This window comes from Mixophyes fleayi, chromosome 11 (genome assembly GCF_038048845.1).
Source record: "Mixophyes fleayi isolate aMixFle1 chromosome 11, aMixFle1.hap1, whole genome shotgun sequence".
In the NCBI taxonomy this organism is placed as follows: Eukaryota; Metazoa; Chordata; class Amphibia; order Anura; family Limnodynastidae; genus Mixophyes; species Mixophyes fleayi.
The window spans coordinates 4,934,293-4,954,139 of NC_134412.1; the positions used below are offsets into that span (position 1 = coordinate 4,934,293).

Here is a 19,847-nt window from a genome sequence, read left to right on the forward strand (position 1 = left end):
CGCTAAAGCTATGCCATTGGGGGATGACTGGTGATCTAACGAATGACTCCAGCCCAGCTACACGGTACAGGGCAGAGATGAGCCAAGTTACAGCGGATTTTTATGCAAATATCGCAGAGAACCAGGCAGCTACTCAGATGTCCTTCCATGAACTCTGTATATTGTGCATTTCACGGTGCTGGACAGGATGGGAGGGGGGGGGACGCAGCTGTTTTAGCATTTTCAAATGCTTTAATAAACCGAGTGTAGGTTGGGTGAGGACGGGTGGAATCACCGAGTTGCCCCCAGAACCACTTCATAACCATGCTGTGTGCACCATTGGATCAATGGTAGATTCAGGTTACACGCACTCCTTTAGCACCTGCAAGACCCAGAACAGGATAAAAAAAAAAAATATCCTGAAAAAGGTGTATTTTTTCCCCATTTATCACCGATGTGAGAGACTTCAACAAAATGGCTGCCTCCCCTGCATGGAGACAAATAATAATTATTACAGATCACCTTTCAATCAACACACTGGTGTCCAAAATGTTTTACATGGGTCTTATTGCTCCCCAAACATGAACTTTCCCTGGAGACAGCAGCCCAGCGTCACCCGACTAAGCATGCAGAGAGGTTATTGGGAGCATTTACCTCACACACTTTCATCAGTTTATGATACTTTGTCCCGTTTCACAACACAAATGAACGGATTTCTTTCTGTCTCCAGGTAACACCGCCCTGACTGCTGCCAACTTGCTGTTTGAGATGCTCTGCGTGCTTCCTAAAGTGAAGTCCTATTAACCAGGACATGACCAAGGCTGAGCAGCAGGGGGCGCTCCATCCACACTCATATCACTACACTCTACCCTAGAAAGACTACCTGGAGCCGAGTAACCAGAGACAGAGATTATAACAAGCGATTACCACCTATAGATTAATCAGAAGAGGAAACCGGACAATAAACACTGAATAACTTCATATCAATACAAACTACTCAGATAAATGGATTGTATAATTTTACAGGAGATAATTACCATATAAAGCAGTTTTCTGCTTCACATCTATGAAAATTAGGTTGATACTTTGGTTACAAGGGCTGATTAATTACTGATGGTCCGTGTCAGTACAGGGAGGAAATTTAGAGTGTAAGCTCCAATGGTACAGGGACAGTTGTTAACAATTCACTATTCTCTGGAAATCTGATAATACTATACAAATAAACAGTAATAATTATTCAGCTCCTGACCTGTGTGCTTTTATAAGGACAGAAAAGAGTTTTTAATTTATCAATTAGCCAGCGACACCCAGATTAATAATCAGTGGATAGGCTACGTTCCCATGAATAGATCCGCCCACAACATGTCTCCCTCCGCTGTGCGCAGGTTCCAGGGCTACATTAAATAACAGCTTGCACTTCTCACCTCACAGCCAACATACGACATAATATATTACTTCACACGGTAAAATAGTTTATTTCAGATTCCAATGCAATTATCTTAAAAACAAACCAAAAAATACAAATGACGAAATAAATTAAATATAAAAAAAAACAACCACTAATTAAAATAAGTTATTTGTTTTTTTTCTACAAAAAAAAAAGTGCAAACTGATCCGTCAGACATAATAACATTAGTTCTGGGGATTTTCTATATATATATTTTTTAGGTAAAGGATTAAGATTTCAGGACGTGGGGCCAGTTTAACCCTTTCAGTGTTTATGTGCTAGGAAAACATCGTAATTCTACGACCTCTTCATGCTGTGGACCCCGGCAAGATGGACGCTAGGGGTGGGCGCTAGGTCGCCCAAACACCGGCTTTATGTACGATCACACAGGACAGTAGTACCAGAAAGAGATGGTTGGATACAAGTTAAAGGAGCAGAAAACCTATAATTCAGGCTGCATATGACAAAATAAATAATCTAGTAGCAGCTTGTCATCTTTCAGGAGATAAGAAAGACTTAGAACAATGGAAATCCATAGAGGACGAAATTGCAACACCAGCAGTAAGTTTTTAGTCGCTTTCCTGCTAGAGCTTAAAATAACTGATAACAGAGGACAACAGCTTACACACCAGACAGATACACAGATTCAAGCATTTGAACAACAGTCAGTCATTGTTAAGGAACTCTCCCGTATACATCTGTGAGCGATGTATTCATCATTGAAATGTTTACGAACCCTGACGGAAATAAGGAGGCACCAGCACTGAAGAGGTTAAGGATCTAGTAATCTGCGCAGAACATTCCCTTTTATGCCGCTGCGACAGAAAGGTTGGCATTTAAGAGGGAATGGGCGAGCTTCATCATGAAGAATGTAGTGTAAAATTATAACCCGACAAGCAGAAACGTCTATAACAACCCCAGGACGGCACATGATGCTGTGTGGACTAAGACATCCTGATCCTTTTATCCCACCTCCCAAAAAAATAATCTACATTCAATGGCTGTATTTAGAAAAAAAAAAAAGCTAAAATCTGGCTGTTATTATTCTTGTAAATCTGTAATATATCACATTATTATTTTATAGGTATCGGGGCAGCGGTGAAAGAAAACCGATACCACAAACACAAATTGACAACTGATCCTTGATCCAAAGACAGTTTGAATGTTGCAGCTTGGGCCCAGTAGGTGGCGCTGCACACGTATTTTCTATAACCATCTACCTAGGGGACATCTACACAGGTTCTAGACGGACATAACAAAGGGTCTGCAGTTATTTGCAATGGCTTCGTGATTGTACTGCATGTCCTAGACCGTATAACTGAAGATATGTCATTTCTATGAATAACCGGCCTCCCACAGGCATTAATGTAGTCGGCGTGAAATTATTATGAGATGACCACCAAGTCCCTGCAGTGTCTTATTGCTAGTCCACAACGACCTAAAAAAAAAAAAGCTTCTACATAAAGACAATGATGTAACACGATGGGATATAGCATTTATCGGTCTTGTGTAATGTGTATAATGGCGTCTATCGCTCAGGTTAGGAAGTCCCCATAGTGAGATGAGCTGCGGTGCAGAGTCTTTGAGGGGAGCACTGCAACAGATAATAGGAGACATGAGTAAAAACAAACGTTGAGATTTTAGGCTGCTGCAGGAAGGTGCAGAACCTGCGTCCTCCAGCAGGTGGAGTTGGTGAGGCAGCTTAAAGCTTTGATGTAGCTGAAGACAACTTAAGAAGCAGGCAGCATCTGGCTCCCGTTACGTAAAGCGAGCCCCCCCCCCCCCCCCCCGCAGTCTGTGTCTGCCCCCCCGGAAGATGTCAGGGACACCCGTTAAAGCGTTTAGATCCCTCCGGCAGGACAAACGTCTAATGTTCACAGTTTAATAGAACTAAAACATCCTCTTTATTGTATCAGTCAAGTGAGGGCCAGGATGGGATGTAGAACCGCTGTAATGACCCTTCTAAAAGTCGTTCCATCCATAGCGATAGCTTATTCAATTTCTTTTTAATGTGGCCCCCCCCGGAGCCCAGCGATACCTTCCTCAGGCTGTCGCCGCTAGCGGGGCAGAGCTTGGCCCCGTCCGCCAGCTTCTCGTCTTCCAGCGTCGACTGCGCTTTAAAGAGACAAAAGTATTTCTTGTGTCCGTTCAGCGCCAGCACGTAACCGGTGTAATCCCGCTCCAGGAAGTGTTCGTCGTACTGGTACGCGATGGTGGCGGCGTCCTGGGCGAACTCCAGCAGGTACTCCAGCCACTCCCGGTGCTTGTCCAAGTTGAGGAACGAGAAGTGGAGTGAGCTGCTCCTGTAACACAAGGCAATAGGATCATTATTGTTTATTAATATAGAGCCAACATATTATGCAGCGCTGTACACAGGATATGTGGTCACTCAGATAAGTCCCTGCACCACTGGAGCTTACAATCTATATACCCCACCACATGGATACACACTAGGGTTACTTTCGTCAGAAGCCTATTAACCTACCAGGATGTATGTGGACTGTGGGAGGGAACCGGAGCACCGGGAGGGAACCCTAGCGGGAAGAACATACATTCCCCATACAGAGAGTCCTGGTTGGTATCAAACCCATGACCCCAGTGCTGTGAGGTAACAATGTTAACCACTGCGCAATATCACAGAGAAGAACCCAAGTTTTATCTAAGGAGCCCAGGAAATGGATTCTGGGACCATATTACACATTCACACCTATTAGTCACTGGCCTCCCATTATTTTAAAGTAGACTTCTAAAACAGTCAATGAACAATGTTGATCAGAAAGACGCACTGAAGAGCCTCATTCTTCCTCCAGTGTCTGTCCCAAGTCATTTACTTGGATCAGTGTATACAGCAGACTTCTCTCAGTCTTATAGAATATAAATACAGGAGAAGTCATCAGGGAGCTCTGTTCCTGTACTCACCCTGTGAAGGTGTACACTTCCTGGGCGAACCTCTGCAGCAGGCTGGCCTTGGTGGAGCTGGAGAGGATGAGGACCACGTTCAGGTGACCAGGACGCAGCCGGACGAGGTTACTCGTATAATTTACGTCCGTTAACTCCGTCACCTCCACAAAGCCTTTTTTGGGGACCCTGCCAGGAAAGGAGAAATAATGATACGTTTGCTGATAAGCGAGAGTCTGCCCTGAACAAGAAAACCTGAAAAACCATCTGAATCCTGCCAGGGTCAGTAATAACGGAGGATACGGAGTGTTCAATAGCGACTCATCCATCCATCAGAATGATGTGATGCCCCATGTACATAGAGCGAGGACTGTGCACCCCCGTCCGGTACGCCCTCCCTCCCAGGTGTGTAACCACCTTACCTGGTGTTCTCCTTCGTGTAATTGGCTTCTGAGCTCTTCTCCTTGTCACTGGTGTCTTCTTTATCGGAGGTTCCAGAATCTCGCTCATCGCTGGAGTCACTGTGTGGAAAACGGGGAAACACCCATCAATAACGCCCATCTAAAAGACCCAACACCCTCCACGCACAGACTGTCCATGGTGGTCATTTACCTGAACGCCTGCACTATCACCGTCCCGAAGAGGATGAAGAGAGCAGAGAAGATGAGAGACAGCAGCGGCATCATCTCCCTCCTGTAAAAGACAGAGTCACATCTTACACCGGACTCACAGGACAGAGACACGAGCACGGGGGCAGGAGCAGCACATACCAGTTATTATGGAGAACACTCTCCCAAACATCCGACCAATAGTCAATGGCCGTGTACACCCAGCGCAGGAAGAACACCTGACAATGTAAAAGGCAAAAATTAGAAAAGTACGAGAGCCCGACCATCACAATTCATCTGCGGAGATCCTGGTGGCGGCTTTCTGCAGAGTGCGCCAACCTCATAAGAAGAAGTCTTTAGTGCTCAAAGCTGGAAAATTTGAGATTGTAATGATGTGAATCATAAATATGGAGCATTTCTATAATCACAGAATCATCATCACCATTTATTTATATAGCACCACTGATTCTGCAGCGCTGTACAGAGACCTCACTCACATCAGTCCCTGCCCCATTGGGGCTTACAGTCTAAATTCCTTAACACACACACAGACACAGACACACACAGACACACACACACACACAGACAGAGACTAGGGTTAATTTTGATACCAGCCAATTAACCTACTAGAATGTTTTTGGAGTGTGGGAGGAAACTGGAGCACCCGGAGGAAACCCACGCAAACTCCACACAGATAAGGTCATGGATGGGAATTGAACTCATGACCCCAGTGCTGTAAGGGCAGAAGTGCTAACCACTAGGCCATAAATGTAAATGTCAGAATACTTTGTTTCCCTACAACAGCTCCATACTAACACCGTTCCCTTCACATTTATTTCTCTGTTGGTTGGAAATACTATTTTGGGGAGATCGATAAACACTTGAGAAATTCAGACAGATGATATTCGGCTGCACGCTGAGTTACACGGGACTGGAGATTTCACCACTAATGAATACTGAACCCAGTATACCAAGAAAAGACATTAAATACGTTTTTTACTCTATGCAAACAAGACATTGCTAACAACTGATTATTCAGTGATTATACAAATGTTAGATAGTTAAGATTCTCATCAATACAATATAGAATGTTGGCGATGTGAGCGGAGAAAGCTCCTTTTTGTCTGTAAAGTACAAAACTGGATGAACTCACGAAAAACGCACCAAGATCCTTGGAGGACATTAAATTAAATTAATAGGGGGCAGAACATGCATTATATCGCAACATGCAGCAAACACATAACTGTGACCTCGTGATTCAAGCTCATTGGTTCTATTGCAGAAGAACTTTTCATGTTAGCACTATGCACTTTATGATGGGAAAATGTGAATGAGCCCCAAAACCGATCAGCATTTTCCAGGCGTACTTACAGGCGCCAGCTCGTCATTCAGATCAGACAGTTTGGTCTCCGAGGACAGGAGACTGGGGTCTTTTCTCAGTCGGTCCAGAAAGTCGAGCAGAGAGAACTTGTTTTCCTCGCTCCCGCTCCAGATATTGGCCAAGGTCTTATAAACCGCTCTGCCTGCGGAGTTACGTCGTTCTAGAACCGCCACCTGCCGGGAGGAAGTAAAGGTGATCAGCGTCATGGCTTTACCTGGTTACACACCGCTGTAGAGGAATAGCTGGGCAGGTACTCAGACCTCCAGAAAAACTATCACAAACATATAGGGGCATATTCAATTCCGATCCCGATCCACAGGATCGCGCCGGAACGGCCGCGAACCTAATCCACGGTACCGCAATAACGTGGATTTTCGTTCGCAGCCCATAGGGCTGCGTACGAAAATCCGCGTTATTACGGTACCGTATTACCGGCAGTACTGCGCATTTTCCGCGGTAACGCGCGTTACCACGGATCGGATCTGAATTGAATATGCCCCATAGATTTAATAAAAATAAATTATCTTCAATTTGGCAATTACCTTATCAAAAATAGAAAAAAAAAACCAAACACATACACACACACACACACACACACACACACACACACGAAAACACGAAAACACACGAAAACACACGTACAGAAGAGTGTTCCGGCTGCGTATCCTCCCCCAGCACCGCACTGGTCAGCTCCTGCTGGCGATCCTTGAAGACGTAGACAAATCTAACGGTGTCCTTGGTATTGGCAGAGGCAAATGCCAGGTAGGACTCGTAGGTTTTCCGGAACTCTTCACCTTCCCCAGTTAGCAAAACAACGCAATACCTGTAAAATAACGGCCGGTGAGATGAACGTACATAACACCAGCTGTACAGAAGTCACTGGATTCTACAGACACCCTCAGACACCTCACGTCATTTACAATTTGCTTTGAGTTTCCATATGAGGAAATAAATAAAAATATATATGCTGCTTGCGGTACGATTTATTGGAGGAGGATATGGTACTTATAATGCAGGGGAGTTATGTTGGTGTGTTTATAATATCATACATATAGATTCTATAAAGACTAAAGGAGTCCTATTCAATTGTGTACTTAAACACTTTTCAATAACAGCAAAGACAGACCTTAGTCTCATCAGTCACTTCTATTTATCATGGTTTATCCTACGCAGCTAAAACTTCCCAGTACGGCACCTATATATCTTGTGCCGTTGCACGGCGGCACCAAATTCCTACTCTTACTAGCTTAAGTTCAGAGTGTGGTAGTCTACTGTGCACTCAATACGTTATATGATTATTGATGACAATCCAATCCGCGTGGAGCGGTACTCACTTGCGCTGACGGTGAGACTTCCTCACAGGGCACAGCTCCTGAAACAGTTTTTGATTGGTCAGCCTGGCGGCTAGAAGGAACTTGTTGGTGGAAATGAAGTCGTCAATGACCTGTTTTTTCATCCCTCGCGCCTGGAGTAAGAAAGAAAGACGTTTAGTTGTTCAGATTTAGTTTGAGAAGCCCAGCAGAGAAAAATATTATCAGAAAAAAAGTGGCAGAATAAGGAGGTGCGACAAGGAGAGAGTGTTTGGGGCACGTACCTGCACCACGTCAGCCGGTTTGTGGATGTGCTCTTTGAAGACCAGCATGGTTGGGGCATACATGTTAATATTGTACTGACTGCTCATCTGCTCCGTTTCTCTGCGGCCAAGGTCCACGTAGCCAAACGACAGGTAATCCTTATAGGCAAACGCTGTCAACTGTCGGCAACAAGCAGAGACGGTGAGTACAAATTCTCTGCAAGAGCCGGAGTTCTGCACACACAACTTATTACGTAAATGTTTCCAATACAATTATTATATCTGAAGATTTTATTCTAGGCGGCCCTGTCTTTAGCCCCTGGTGAAGAAGCTTTACCTTGTAGATTAGTGGTACCGGGGGCATCTGATCAAACAGGAGCACGTGGGGCTTATTTTCTTGCTGCCAGTTGGATAAGAACCGGATGTAGTTTTTATCGGTTATCTGCAACAGGAGATCGGTCAATATTTCATGAAAACACAAACGTTCCGTACATTAGTCAGGGTAATCTGGGCCGCTCAGCCTCACCTGGTCCACCAGATTTCCCGGAAGCAGACTCTCCACAAAATGCCGGAGGTTTTCCCGTAAGACGGCGTTGTGAAAGAAGGAAATCTTTCCGTTAATCACTCCCAGAATGGACGGGGTGCTGTGGGCGCCAAGATGGTGAGCAAGTCGTCTCTCGTACCCAGCATGCACCACTCCAATCCCAACACCTGTAAGCACAAACAACGGTTTTTAAAGCTTCTATATTAGAATACTATTCAACTTCTTTTCACTCAGCAGTGAATCATAATAAGAATGTCACAAGTTGCTCACAGACCATTGCTCAACTGCTATTGAGTTAAAAGGAAACTTTTGGATTAGAAATTCTTAATATTCTCCATATCTTATTATCAATTGTTACTGTTTTATTGCCTGTTTTTATAAAAAGGTTGGATGTTGTTGGTCAGCTACAAATTCCCCTCGATCTCCAGAGGCAGCGCCAATGGGAGATATCTCCTAACAACCAGCAGAATTCTCACATCTCCAAAAATTCAATAAATGACTTGTGAGCCTTAATCAGTCACAAAATAAAATAAAAACAAAATAAGTAACACACACACACCATACCCATAACTACTGCTTCAACAAAACTTTGTTTTGGGAAAGTGAGACTAAAAGTAAAATTAATTCCTAGATCATCGGCAACACTCATTCTGTCGCACCCAAAGACGTTTACAATAAGGTATGCGAGATGGATTAAATTACTGCCTGCAGAACTTTTGCCAAATGCAGCTGGTCAGGCTAGAGGTCAGCTTTGTACGGTTTAATGAAAGTGCTAGGATAGGTCCAGGTAGCTGCTCAGTATATCTGGGTCCATCGAAGTTCTCTACCCAGGAAGTAGAAGCAGATCGGATAGAATGAGCCTTCAAATTTGATGGGGACGTCTCCTTTGATACAATGCAAGTTTTTAAGGATACCCAACTTCAACCATTTGACAAGAGCTATATTGGAGACCTTGAAAGAGCCATAAAGTTTTGCTCACAAATGTATGGAGTTAATCTTGTTCTTTAAGTACATTCCCACTGTGGAGCCGTCAGACTGAATGAATGAATACATACATAATGTCCTTTTACTTCTTCCTGGAAGATCAATGCTTCACATACAGATATCAATCTTAGACCATTTGAAGGTTGGTCTCTGACTCTCTCTACAAGAATCTTTCTGGGCGAACGACTGATGGAAGTTCGTTTCCTGAACTTCCATCTACAATAATAAAGATCCACTGGATCATCAGCCAAGAACGTCTCAGACATTCTGGTTTCCGGGTCACCAAATCAGGAAGCTTCTGCATTTAATTCAAACTGGGAAAGTGAAGGTTTAAGAGAGAAAGCAGACGATTCATCTGTCTTCTCACTGAACGCTCAGTCCTTTATCCCATTGGACCTTCGCTACTTGAACGGAAACGTAGAACACTTACCCAGAAGCTGTACAGAAGTATCCAAAGTTGTTCCACATTCTCACTTTGGAAAAATCCTCTCAATGCAATATAAATACCATCTTTTCTCAGGAGACTTCCATTGCTCTAGAATCATTTCTACAATAGCCTAATAAATCAAACAACTTAGGTCTTTTTAGCCATTTAAACATCTTATCTTCCCTGTTCATGCAGCTACGTACTTCTCCTCTCTCAGTGGAGACGCGTTGGTGCTATGGACCTATTGGAGATTTAGTCTTCTCGTGTTTCCATGGGACTGAACGACATGCTTGATTCAGCTAGTCTTAGAGCTTTAAATGCTTCCTAAACCACCTATCATCCAGTCAATCAGCTTTGCCACAACTCTCTGCCTGTCAATTTTCAGAGTAGCACAACGATAAACGACACAGGAACTACAGAGGTCAGCAGAGGCAACAAAACTGGACAAATGTGCTGAACAAAACGATATTACCAGGTGCCGATAAACTGTGCCAGTCATCAGAGCTTGTGGCTGGAGTTACAGTAGTGCGACAGAGATAACGGGGACCAGCCAGGAACCAAACACATGGTAGCACATGAAAGTTTTCCAACTACGGAGAGGTTGTTCCAAAACTGGCAAAAACTAAAGAACCAGCAGGCACCCACATAAACTTGCCTTCTATCCACAGAAAGTCCAAGAATTGTGACAAGAAACCCCCATTAGGAAGCCCACTGCCTCCGCTTGATCATTCGGATGACAAAAAAAAAAAAAAAATCAGAACAAAAACGAAAACAAAAGAGCAACGCCGACTTAAAACAGGGGCCTTTTGTTGATATTTTTGGAGGCGTCTTTTCCCAGCATCATCCTAGGCAGGCAGAGCCATTTCAGATGCCGTCTGTCTACATGGAGATTCCAGTAGACATGTGTCAATTCAGTTTGAAATGATACTAGTCGGTGCTCTCACATCCTCCACAGTTCCTGACTCACCATTGTAGAACCTGGCAAGCAACTGCGGCTACTGTGCTCTTACATTACTACCCCAAAATTATACCTTAGTAAGAAGCAGAGTATTTTAAATATGGTTTTCAACAATACGGTAGCAGAGAAAAAAAAAATAATAGTACCCTAGTACCCCCACATCCCCCTGATGGCAAGTGGAGGTACCCTAAACTGTCTTATAAAACTGGGTTCCTGTGACCTAACTCATCTCTCTAACTCCTTCCGGACCAATAAATAACGGAACATGCAGCAAGACAGCCAACGTACCCAGTCCCTCCAGTTCCTGCACCACCTCCTTCCACACAGGCTCGATGTGAATGCAGCTGAAGCACCAGTCGGAGGTGATCTTGATGAGGTAGGGCTTGTGGAAGCTGTCTGGGACCACCTCATTGATGTAGTGCGAGAACTGCAGGAGATACTTCTCGTCCGTGGAGTCCCTGCGCTCCGAGTTGAAGGGGAAGTGGAAGAAGGACTCGTCGAAGTAGAAGCTGTCGTGGAAGTGGTGGTGCTGTTGCTGTGCGTAACCCTGGTTCTCTCCTACGTCTCCGTACCGGTCATAGTTCGTTCTCTTCTCCTCGTTGGAGAGAATCTAAAGGGATAAAAGTCAGGTTAATACCGGATAAGATATTGTGGGTACTGTGCTTCAGAGGATCGGCTCATCCCAAACAGCTCAAAATAACACCCCCTCCTCAATCAACCAAGACCAACTTTCCAATAGCAAATTCATTAGCTGCGATAGCTGCTCCTTAAGAAAAACAAATTAACTTTATAAATAATACACAAGTGATTTACAGGAACAATTTAAATCACTTCTACAAACTGCTAAGGATTTTACACTGCTGTAATTAATATACAAAGGTTCGGTGGAGAGGGAACTGGTGACTATATTAGCTGCTATCAAAGTACGATGCTGCATGAAACTGTCAGCTAAGAATAACTTGTTTCAGCAGATGTTCACTTAAGCTAGGTTTAGGCAACCAGTGGCTGCCCAGCTGCTATGGAACTACAACTCCCAGATAGCCCGGCCAGTCTCTTGCAGTTGAAGAGTCAGACATTTCCTACTTCAAGTAAAGCTATATAATAAAATCCATCTGAAGACCAATAAATACCTCGTACGCTTTGCTGACTTGAATGAATTTATCCTCCGCTCCCGGATTCTTGTTTTTATCTGGATGCCTGAAATGGACGAGACGATTATTATATAACCAGTCACAGCGCAAGCTGTCAAATCAATAACTCTTTAGTGACATTGACATTGCAATAATGATAGAAAAATATCATAGTATTGAGATAAGGAAGGAAACTGTTGGTGTTTGGGCATCGGCTGCCCGTTCTCCAAGCTGTCGTATTTGTGCCAACTGTGTCCCGCCATATAATACACCCACCATTCCCTGGCCAGCTTCTTGTAAGCCTTTTTAATGTCCGCTTGGCTCGCTGTGCGGCTCACACCCAGGATGCGGTACGGGTCGAAATCAGCAGCCGACAGGATCTTCAGGGCCAGGACTAGGAATACCAGGAACCGCCAGAGGAGGCGCATTTTTCTGTGGCCCATATCTCACACTGTCTCCGCACTACCTAGGAAGACAAGAGGACATTACTTGGTGAAGCGCCTACTAAAACCAAAGGACTTCTGCAGTTCTGATCCATCTATAGCAACTTCTGCTTCATTAAAGGTAGACGTAGGGGGGATGGAGGGTCTACAACAGCTTCTATTGCCTCCCATTTCATAACTAGTCAGCGACTAGAAGTTTAACAAATGATTTTATTCCAGTTTTAAGATATCAACCAATTCTGCGCTCAGCTTACAATACTTATATATACTCCCCATATACAAGCACTAACATGTCAATTCTGCATCCCCCATAAGACATCTACAGGTGTCACATGATCAAACATAGCCTAATTACAATCTGCCTCAAAGTTATTTTTTTTATTGTCTTGAAACAAATGCCCAGATAGGTTTTAGTAAAGGAATATGCACCTCACAATGGAACATCAGCTACAGACTCCAATGGGACAGTGCCTTCAGTGGACAAAGGATGATGATAGAGGTCATACAAAGGAATAACTTTTACACAACAAATCTGCTCTATAATAATCTGTTGTAAATACTATTCCATGCGCAGTGTACGCGAATGATGATAAGTCAATTGGTTTGACATTCATAGAGGGGAGATTCAATTACCGGTGATGTGGGGTGCAAACATTGCTCTGTGCACATTGTAGGCACTAAATGAGCGGAGACTCCAGCCATAATATGGCTGCTAGGTGTCTCCGCAGACGTTCCCGAGTCACCTCACGCCGAACTGAATCTCCCCCACAAAGTGACATAACAAACACTGACAAAGTACCTCTAAAATTCATATATGAAATTTAAGTAAATTCACTGTTCAGCGTTACCCTGACCCAGGCAGCTCTACTAAAAGTATTACACACATCCAGCACATTCTATTATAGATGACTGAAGCTCCTCCTAATGGGGGCCGATACAGGTCTGCTGAGAATGCAGTTATCATCATCATCTATTTATATAGCACCACCAATTCCGCAGCGCTGTACAGAGAATCACTCACATCAGTCCCTGCCCCATTGGAGCTTACAGTCTAAATTCCCTAACAAACAGACACATACAGACTAGGGTCAATTTGATAGCAGCCAATTAACCCACCAGTGTGTTTTTGGAGTGTGGGAGAAAACCAGAGCACCCAAAGGAAACCCACACAAACACAGGTAGAACATACAAACTCCACACAGATAAGGCCATGGTCGGGAATCGAACTCATGACCCCAGTGCTGTGAGGCAGAAGTGCTAACCATTACACCACTGTGCTGTCCCAGATATGAGTTACTGTGACATCACTGGTCCTGTGTATGAATCAACCAATCCACAAAGTACATTTCTGCAAAGCAAGTCCACAAACCTGTCAGTCACTCTGTGTCTGTTCTGTAAGAGACATCTCCCTCTTACCATGCCATCCTGCTGCAGAGTTGACTGATTGAGATTAGATAATTAAGCCCACCATGGTCTAACACCCCAGTTCATGTATAATTGCCAGGAATAGGCAAAGGCAAAGGAGGACAATACTTTTCTTTTTAAATGAGATAATATTTGAAGTTGTCAAGTTCATGGTATCTATTGCATTAGATATTTACTCCAGGCATACAGACCCACATTGGTAAGTGTAGGGGAATGACGAGATGCACAAAACAACATTTGTATCAGGGCAATAACTGCACAAGTGTTACAGGTGACTGACCGAGCAAGACGTGACTGACTGAAGGAGATGGGGTGCACGTCAAATCACAATGATGATACCATACATTACTCACAAGGCTGTACTGATTACCAATTGCCATGGACAAAAGCAGAAGTGGATAATGACAACTTTGCCCAGATAATTAATCCCCTTATTTAAGTAACCTCAGAAAACCGCTATCAATTACAGCGTCTGAGAGAATCTCAGGGAAAATTCCAGCAGGAACATACGTTAAAATGGCGAGATTACTTATAACACATTCGATTCTGGATTTTAAAAAAAACAAAAAAATACCACACTAAAACACCCTAACTGCCCCAAACCTAACACCCACATACAATGCTCTATAAAGTGTTATAGTTTATATTATTCACATGTGACTTGCTAACCTAAAATTATCCAGAAGCTTTCCACACCCCACATGTATGAAACCATCAATAATTTATTGACACAAGAAGCCATCACTCTGGTCAGCCATTATTATTACCATTTATTTATATAGCGCCACTAATTCTGCAGCGCTGTACAAAGAACTCACATCAGTCCCTGCCCCATTGGAGCTTACAGTCTAAATTCCCTAACATACACACACAGACAGACAGAAACAGACTAGGGTTAATTTGATAGCAGCCAATTAACCTACTAGTATGTTTTTGGAGTGTGGGAAGAAACCGGAGCACCCGGAGGAAACCCACACAAACACGGGGAGAACATACAAACTCCACACAGATAAGGCCATGGTCGGAAATTTAACTCATGACCTCAGTGCTGTCAGAAGTGCTAACCACTGAGCGACCGTGCTGCCTCGGTGTTGTAATACACACAATGGAATAACAGCTGTACATGCTTAAATATAATATATTGCTGGACACTGACAGGAACACTTATAACAGGTAGTTAGTACAAAACTGAATGTATCTGAATGTCATTTGAGCATAGTGCCACCACTCTGTGCGTACAGATGGAGCAGGTTTACTTCAGACAAATCACAACACACACTGTATTGAGTGGACTGAGCCATAAGGCTACAATATGACATTTCTTCCACGCCATCACAGCGCTGTCTACAATTAACGCTTCCCATCTGAAAATGTGCCCATCATCATCACACCACAGAGACCGTACGTCATACCTCTTAGTATGCAGACCACCTATACCATAGAGAAGCTGTCTGAGTAGCTCAAGACATAACTATGCAGGTTAAATGGCTCATTTCACTCAGACTTTAATATTATACAATGGACGGCTATAAGTGACGATAGGTGATGTGTATTATGTATTATTAATAGGTATTATGAATGTGGGTTAATGTCCACTGAGCACGGCGGCTCAGTGGTTAGCACTTCTGCCTCACAGCACTGGGGTCATGAGTTCGATTCCCAACCATGGCCTTATCTGTGTAGTTTGTATGTTCTCCCCGTGTTTGCGTGGGTTTCCTCCGGGTGCTCTGGTTTCCTCCCACATGCCAAAAAGATACTGGTAGGTTAATTGGCTGCTAATAAATTGACCCTAGTCTCTCTCTCTCTCTGTCTGTGTGTGTGTGTGTGTGTGTTGGGGAATTTAGACTGTAAGCTCCAATGGGGCAGGGAGTGATGTGAGTGAGTTCTCTGTACAGCGCTGCGGAATTGGTGGCGCTATATAAATAAATGATGATGATGATGTGATGCCTCCACTGATCCAATCACATCATGCGCTATCACTGGTGTTTCTCACACTGACCGGCCTCATACAGGAGTTTCCATGTGATACAAGGCAGGATGGCTGTGTGATGACCTTATAAGCAGGACATCAAGTCATGTGACATCACTTGTGGTCAAATACAAGTTATATTCTCCATGAGTGACACCAACACCCTCTAAATACATTATAATATATATATATATATAGTGTGGTCAAAGCCTTCACTGTAACACTACCAGATGCCAGTCACTTACATTATATACCATATATACATAGTGTAGTGTGTCTCGTGTGTGTGTGTGTATATGTATATATGTATATAGATATATACACACACATAGGAGTGAGTGACATATATACACAGTACAGTACACAGCTCAGGGCAGCAGCCGGCGGTGACACAACAGGACATGATGTAACCGGCTGATGATGGTGATGACGGTTATACACGATGTCACCCCCCTCCCCCGGTCTCGGCCCCTCACCTCCCCGCTCTCACGGTATCCTCCTGAGTACCGGGCCCGGGTCCTGTCCCCTCCGTCCTGCTGGGGGCTCCCGGCTCACAGCCGGGCTCTCACCTCACACACGGAACCGGAAGACGGACTGCACTGCCCGCCCACCAACCGTCACCACAGCCCAGGGACTGACAGCCGCCTCCTCCAATTAGCGGCCGGGGATCCTGACAGGCAGGACCGTCTCCCTGTCAGCATTGCCATGGAGACCGGCTGGTCCACGCCCCCTACATCCCACGTGATCTCTTCCCCAGCGCCCTCTGGTTGCCATAGCAATGGACCTGACACACTGTATCCTCCATCTTCCTGTACCAGTATCCTTAACCCCTTCCTCTCCTCTCTGCAGTGTGCACCCATCATGTACCAGTATCCTTAACCCCTTCCTCTCCTCTCTGCAGTACACCCATCATGTACCAGTATCCTTAACCCCTTCCTCTCCTCTCTGCAGTGTACACCCATCATGTGCCAGCATCCTTAACCCCTTCCTCTCCTCTCTGCAGTGTGCACCCATCATGTACCAGCATCCTTAACCCCTTCCTCTCCTCTCTGCAGTACACCCATCATGTACCAGTATCCTTAACCCCTTCCTCTCCTCTCTGCAGTGTGCACCCATCATGTACCAGCATCCTTAACCCCTTCCTCTCCTCTCTGCAGTGTGCACCCATCATGTACCAGCATCCTTAACCCCTTCCTCTCCTCTCTGCAGTGTGCACCCATCATGTACCAGCATCCTTAACCCCTTCCTCTCCTCTCTGCAGTGTACATCCATCATGTGCCAGCATCCTTAACCCCTTCCTCTCCTCTCTGCAGTGTACACCCATCATGTACCAGCATCCTTAACCCCTTCCTCTCCTCTCTGCAGTGTACACCCATCATGTACCAGCATCCTTAACCCCTTCCTCTCCTCTCTGCAGTGTACACCCATCATGTACCAGCATCCTTAACCCCTTCCTCTCCTCTCTGCAGTGTGCACCCATCATGTACCAGCATCCTTAACCCCTTCCTCTCCTCTCTGCAGTGTACACCCATCATGTGCCAGCATCCTTAACCCCTTCCTCTCCTCTCTGCAGTGTACACCCATCATGTACCAGCATCCTTAACCCCTTCCTCTCCTCTCTGCAGTGTGCACCCATCATGTACCAGCATCCTTAACCCCTTCCTCTCCTCTCTGCAGTGTGCACCCATCATGTACCAGCATCCTTAACCCCTTCCTCTCCTCTCTGCAGTGTGCACCCATCATGTACCAGCATCCTTAACCCCTTCCTCTCCTCTCTGCAGTGTACACCCATCATGTGCCAGCATCCTTAACCCCTTCCTCTCCTCTCTGCAGTGTGCACCCATCATGTACCAGCATCCTTAACCCCTTCCTCTCCTCTCTGCAGTGTACACCCATCATGTACCAGCATCCTTAACCCCTTCATCTCCTCTCTGCAGTGTGCACCCATCATGTACCAGCATCCTTAACCCCTTCCTCTCCTCTCTGCAGTGTACACCCATCATGTGCCAGCATCCTTAACCCCTTCCTCTCCTCTCTGCAGTGTACACCCATCATGTACCAGCATCCTTAACCCCTTCCTCTCCTCTCTGCAGTGTACACCCATCATGTACCAGCATCCTTAACCCCTTCCTCTCCTCTCTGCAGTGTGCACCCATCATGTGCCAGCATCCTTAACCCCTTCCTCTCCTCTCTGCAGTGTACACCCATCATGTGCCAGCATCCTTAACCCCTTCCTCTCCTCTCTGCAGTGTACACCCATCATGTGCCAGCATCCTTAACCCCTTCCTCTCCTCTCTGCAGTGTGCACCCATCATGTACCAGCATCCTTAACCCCTTCCTCTCCTCTCTGCAGTGTACACCCATCATGTACCAGCATCCTTAACCCCTTCATCTCCTCTCTGCAGTGTACACCCATCATGTGCCAGCATCCTTAACCCCTTCCTCTCCTCTCTGCAGTGTACACCCATCATGTGCCAGCATCCTTAACCCCTTCCTCTCCTCTCTGCAGTGTACACCCATCATGTACCAGCATCCTTAACCCCTTCCTCTCCTCTCTGCAGTGTACACCCATCATGTACCAGCATCCTTAACCCCTTCCTCTCCTCTCTGCAGTGTGCACCCATCATGTACCAGCATCCTTAACCCCTTCCTCTCCTCTCTGCAGTACACCCATCATGTACCAGTATCCTTAACCCCTTCCTCTCCTCTCTGCAGTGTGCACCCATCATGTACCAGCATCCTTAACCCCTTCCTCTCCTCTCTGCAGTGTGCACCCATCATGTACCAGCATCCTTAACCCCTTCCTCTCCTCTCTGCAGTGTGCACCCATCATGTACCAGCATCCTTAACCCCTTCCTCTCCTCTCTGCAGTGTACATCCATCATGTGCCAGCATCCTTAACCCCTTCCTCTCCTCTCTGCAGTGTACACCCATCATGTACCAGCATCCTTAACCCCTTCCTCTCCTCTCTGCAGTGTACACCCATCATGTACCAGCATCCTTAACCCCTTCCTCTCCTCTCTGCAGTGTACACCCATCATGTACCAGCATCCTTAACCCCTTCCTCTCCTCTCTGCAGTGTGCACCCATCATGTACCAGCATCCTTAACCCCTTCCTCTCCTCTCTGCAGTGTACACCCATCATGTACCAGCATCCTTAACCCCTTCCTCTCCTCTCTGCAGTGTGCACCCATCATGTACCAGCATCCTTAACCCCTTCCTCTCCTCTCTGCAGTGTACACCCATCATGTGCCAGCATCCTTAACCCCTTCCTCTCCTCTCTGCAGTGTACACCCATCATGTACCAGCATCCTTAACCCCTTCCTCTCCTCTCTGCAGTGTGCACCCATCATGTACCAGCATCCTTAACCCCTTCCTCTCCTCTCTGCAGTGTGCACCCATCATGTACCAGCATCCTTAACCCCTTCCTCTCCTCTCTGCAGTGTGCACCCATCATGTACCAGCATCCTTAACCCCTTCCTCTCCTCTCTGCAGTGTACACCCATCATGTGCCAGCATCCTTAACCCCTTCCTCTCCTCTCTGCAGTGTGCACCCATCATGTACCAGCATCCTTAACCCCTTCCTCTCCTCTCTGCAGTGTACACCCATCATGTACCAGCATCCTTAACCCCTTCATCTCCTCTCTGCAGTGTGCACCCATCATGTACCAGCATCCTTAACCCCTTCCTCTCCTCTCTGCAGTGTACACCCATCATGTGCCAGCATCCTTAACCCCTTCCTCTCCTCTCTGCAGTGTACACCCATCATGTACCAGCATCCTTAACCCCTTCCTCTCCTCTCTGCAGTGTACACCCATCATGTACCAGCATCCTTAACCCCTTCCTCTCCTCTCTGCAGTGTGCACCCATCATGTGCCAGCATCCTTAACCCCTTCCTCTCCTCTCTGCAGTGTACACCCATCATGTACCAGCATCCTTAACCCCTTCCTCTCCTCTCTGCAGTGTACACCCATCATGTGCCAGCATCCTTAACCCCTTCCTCTCCTCTCTGCAGTGTGCACCCATCATGTACCAGCATCCTTAACCCCTTCCTCTCCTCTCTGCAGTGTACACCCATCAT

General features: G+C 45.6%; 2 protein-coding genes across 3 annotated transcripts in view; one reads left to right on the forward strand and one right to left on the reverse strand.

Moving 5' to 3' along the window:
• Positions 1-1,219, forward strand: part of AGMAT (agmatinase (putative)) — a 3,283-nt gene extending 2,064 nt beyond the window's left edge. The window contains exon 5 of the mRNA XM_075190864.1: positions 710-1,219. Within this exon, the coding sequence (XP_075046965.1) occupies positions 710-783 (74 nt within the window). The 3' untranslated portion in view covers positions 784-1,219. The remainder of the gene's footprint in view (positions 1-709) is intronic.
• Positions 1,220-1,430: 211 nt separating this feature from the next.
• On the reverse strand, positions 1,431-16,401 carry DNAJC16 (DnaJ heat shock protein family (Hsp40) member C16). 2 transcript variants are annotated; one of them, XM_075190863.1, is made up of 15 exons: positions 16,243-16,401; positions 12,206-12,391; positions 11,930-11,996; positions 11,088-11,409; positions 8,413-8,597; positions 8,224-8,328; positions 7,908-8,066; positions 7,648-7,778; positions 6,956-7,136; positions 6,304-6,486; positions 5,095-5,171; positions 4,937-5,017; positions 4,747-4,845; positions 4,346-4,513; positions 1,431-3,729 (listed from the first exon to the last, which is right to left on the reverse strand). In XM_075190863.1, the coding sequence occupies exons 2-15, from the start codon at positions 12,370-12,372 to the stop codon at positions 3,339-3,341; spliced, it is 2,316 nt and encodes a 771-aa protein (XP_075046964.1). In that variant the 5' UTR covers positions 12,373-12,391; positions 16,243-16,401; the 3' UTR covers positions 1,431-3,338. The 2 variants fall into 2 exon arrangements, with proteins under 2 accessions (XP_075046964.1, XP_075046963.1); XM_075190862.1 differs by having other exon boundaries at positions 12,206-12,395.
• Positions 16,402-19,847: the final 3,446 nt, after the last annotated feature.

Coding starts and splice junctions, on each gene's coding strand:
- DNAJC16 (XM_075190863.1), bottom strand. CDS start 12,372: ATGGGCCACAGAAAAATGCGCCTCCTCTGGCGGTTCCTGGTATTCCTA. Junction 8,329..8,412: donor CGGGAAATCTGGTGGACCAG/GTGAGGCTGAGC, acceptor CTCCTGTTGCAG/ATAACCGATAAAAACTACAT. Junction 6,487..6,955: donor CGCAGCCGGAACACTCTTCT/GTACGTGTGTTT, acceptor TCCTCCCGGCAG/GTGGCGGTTCTAGAACGACG.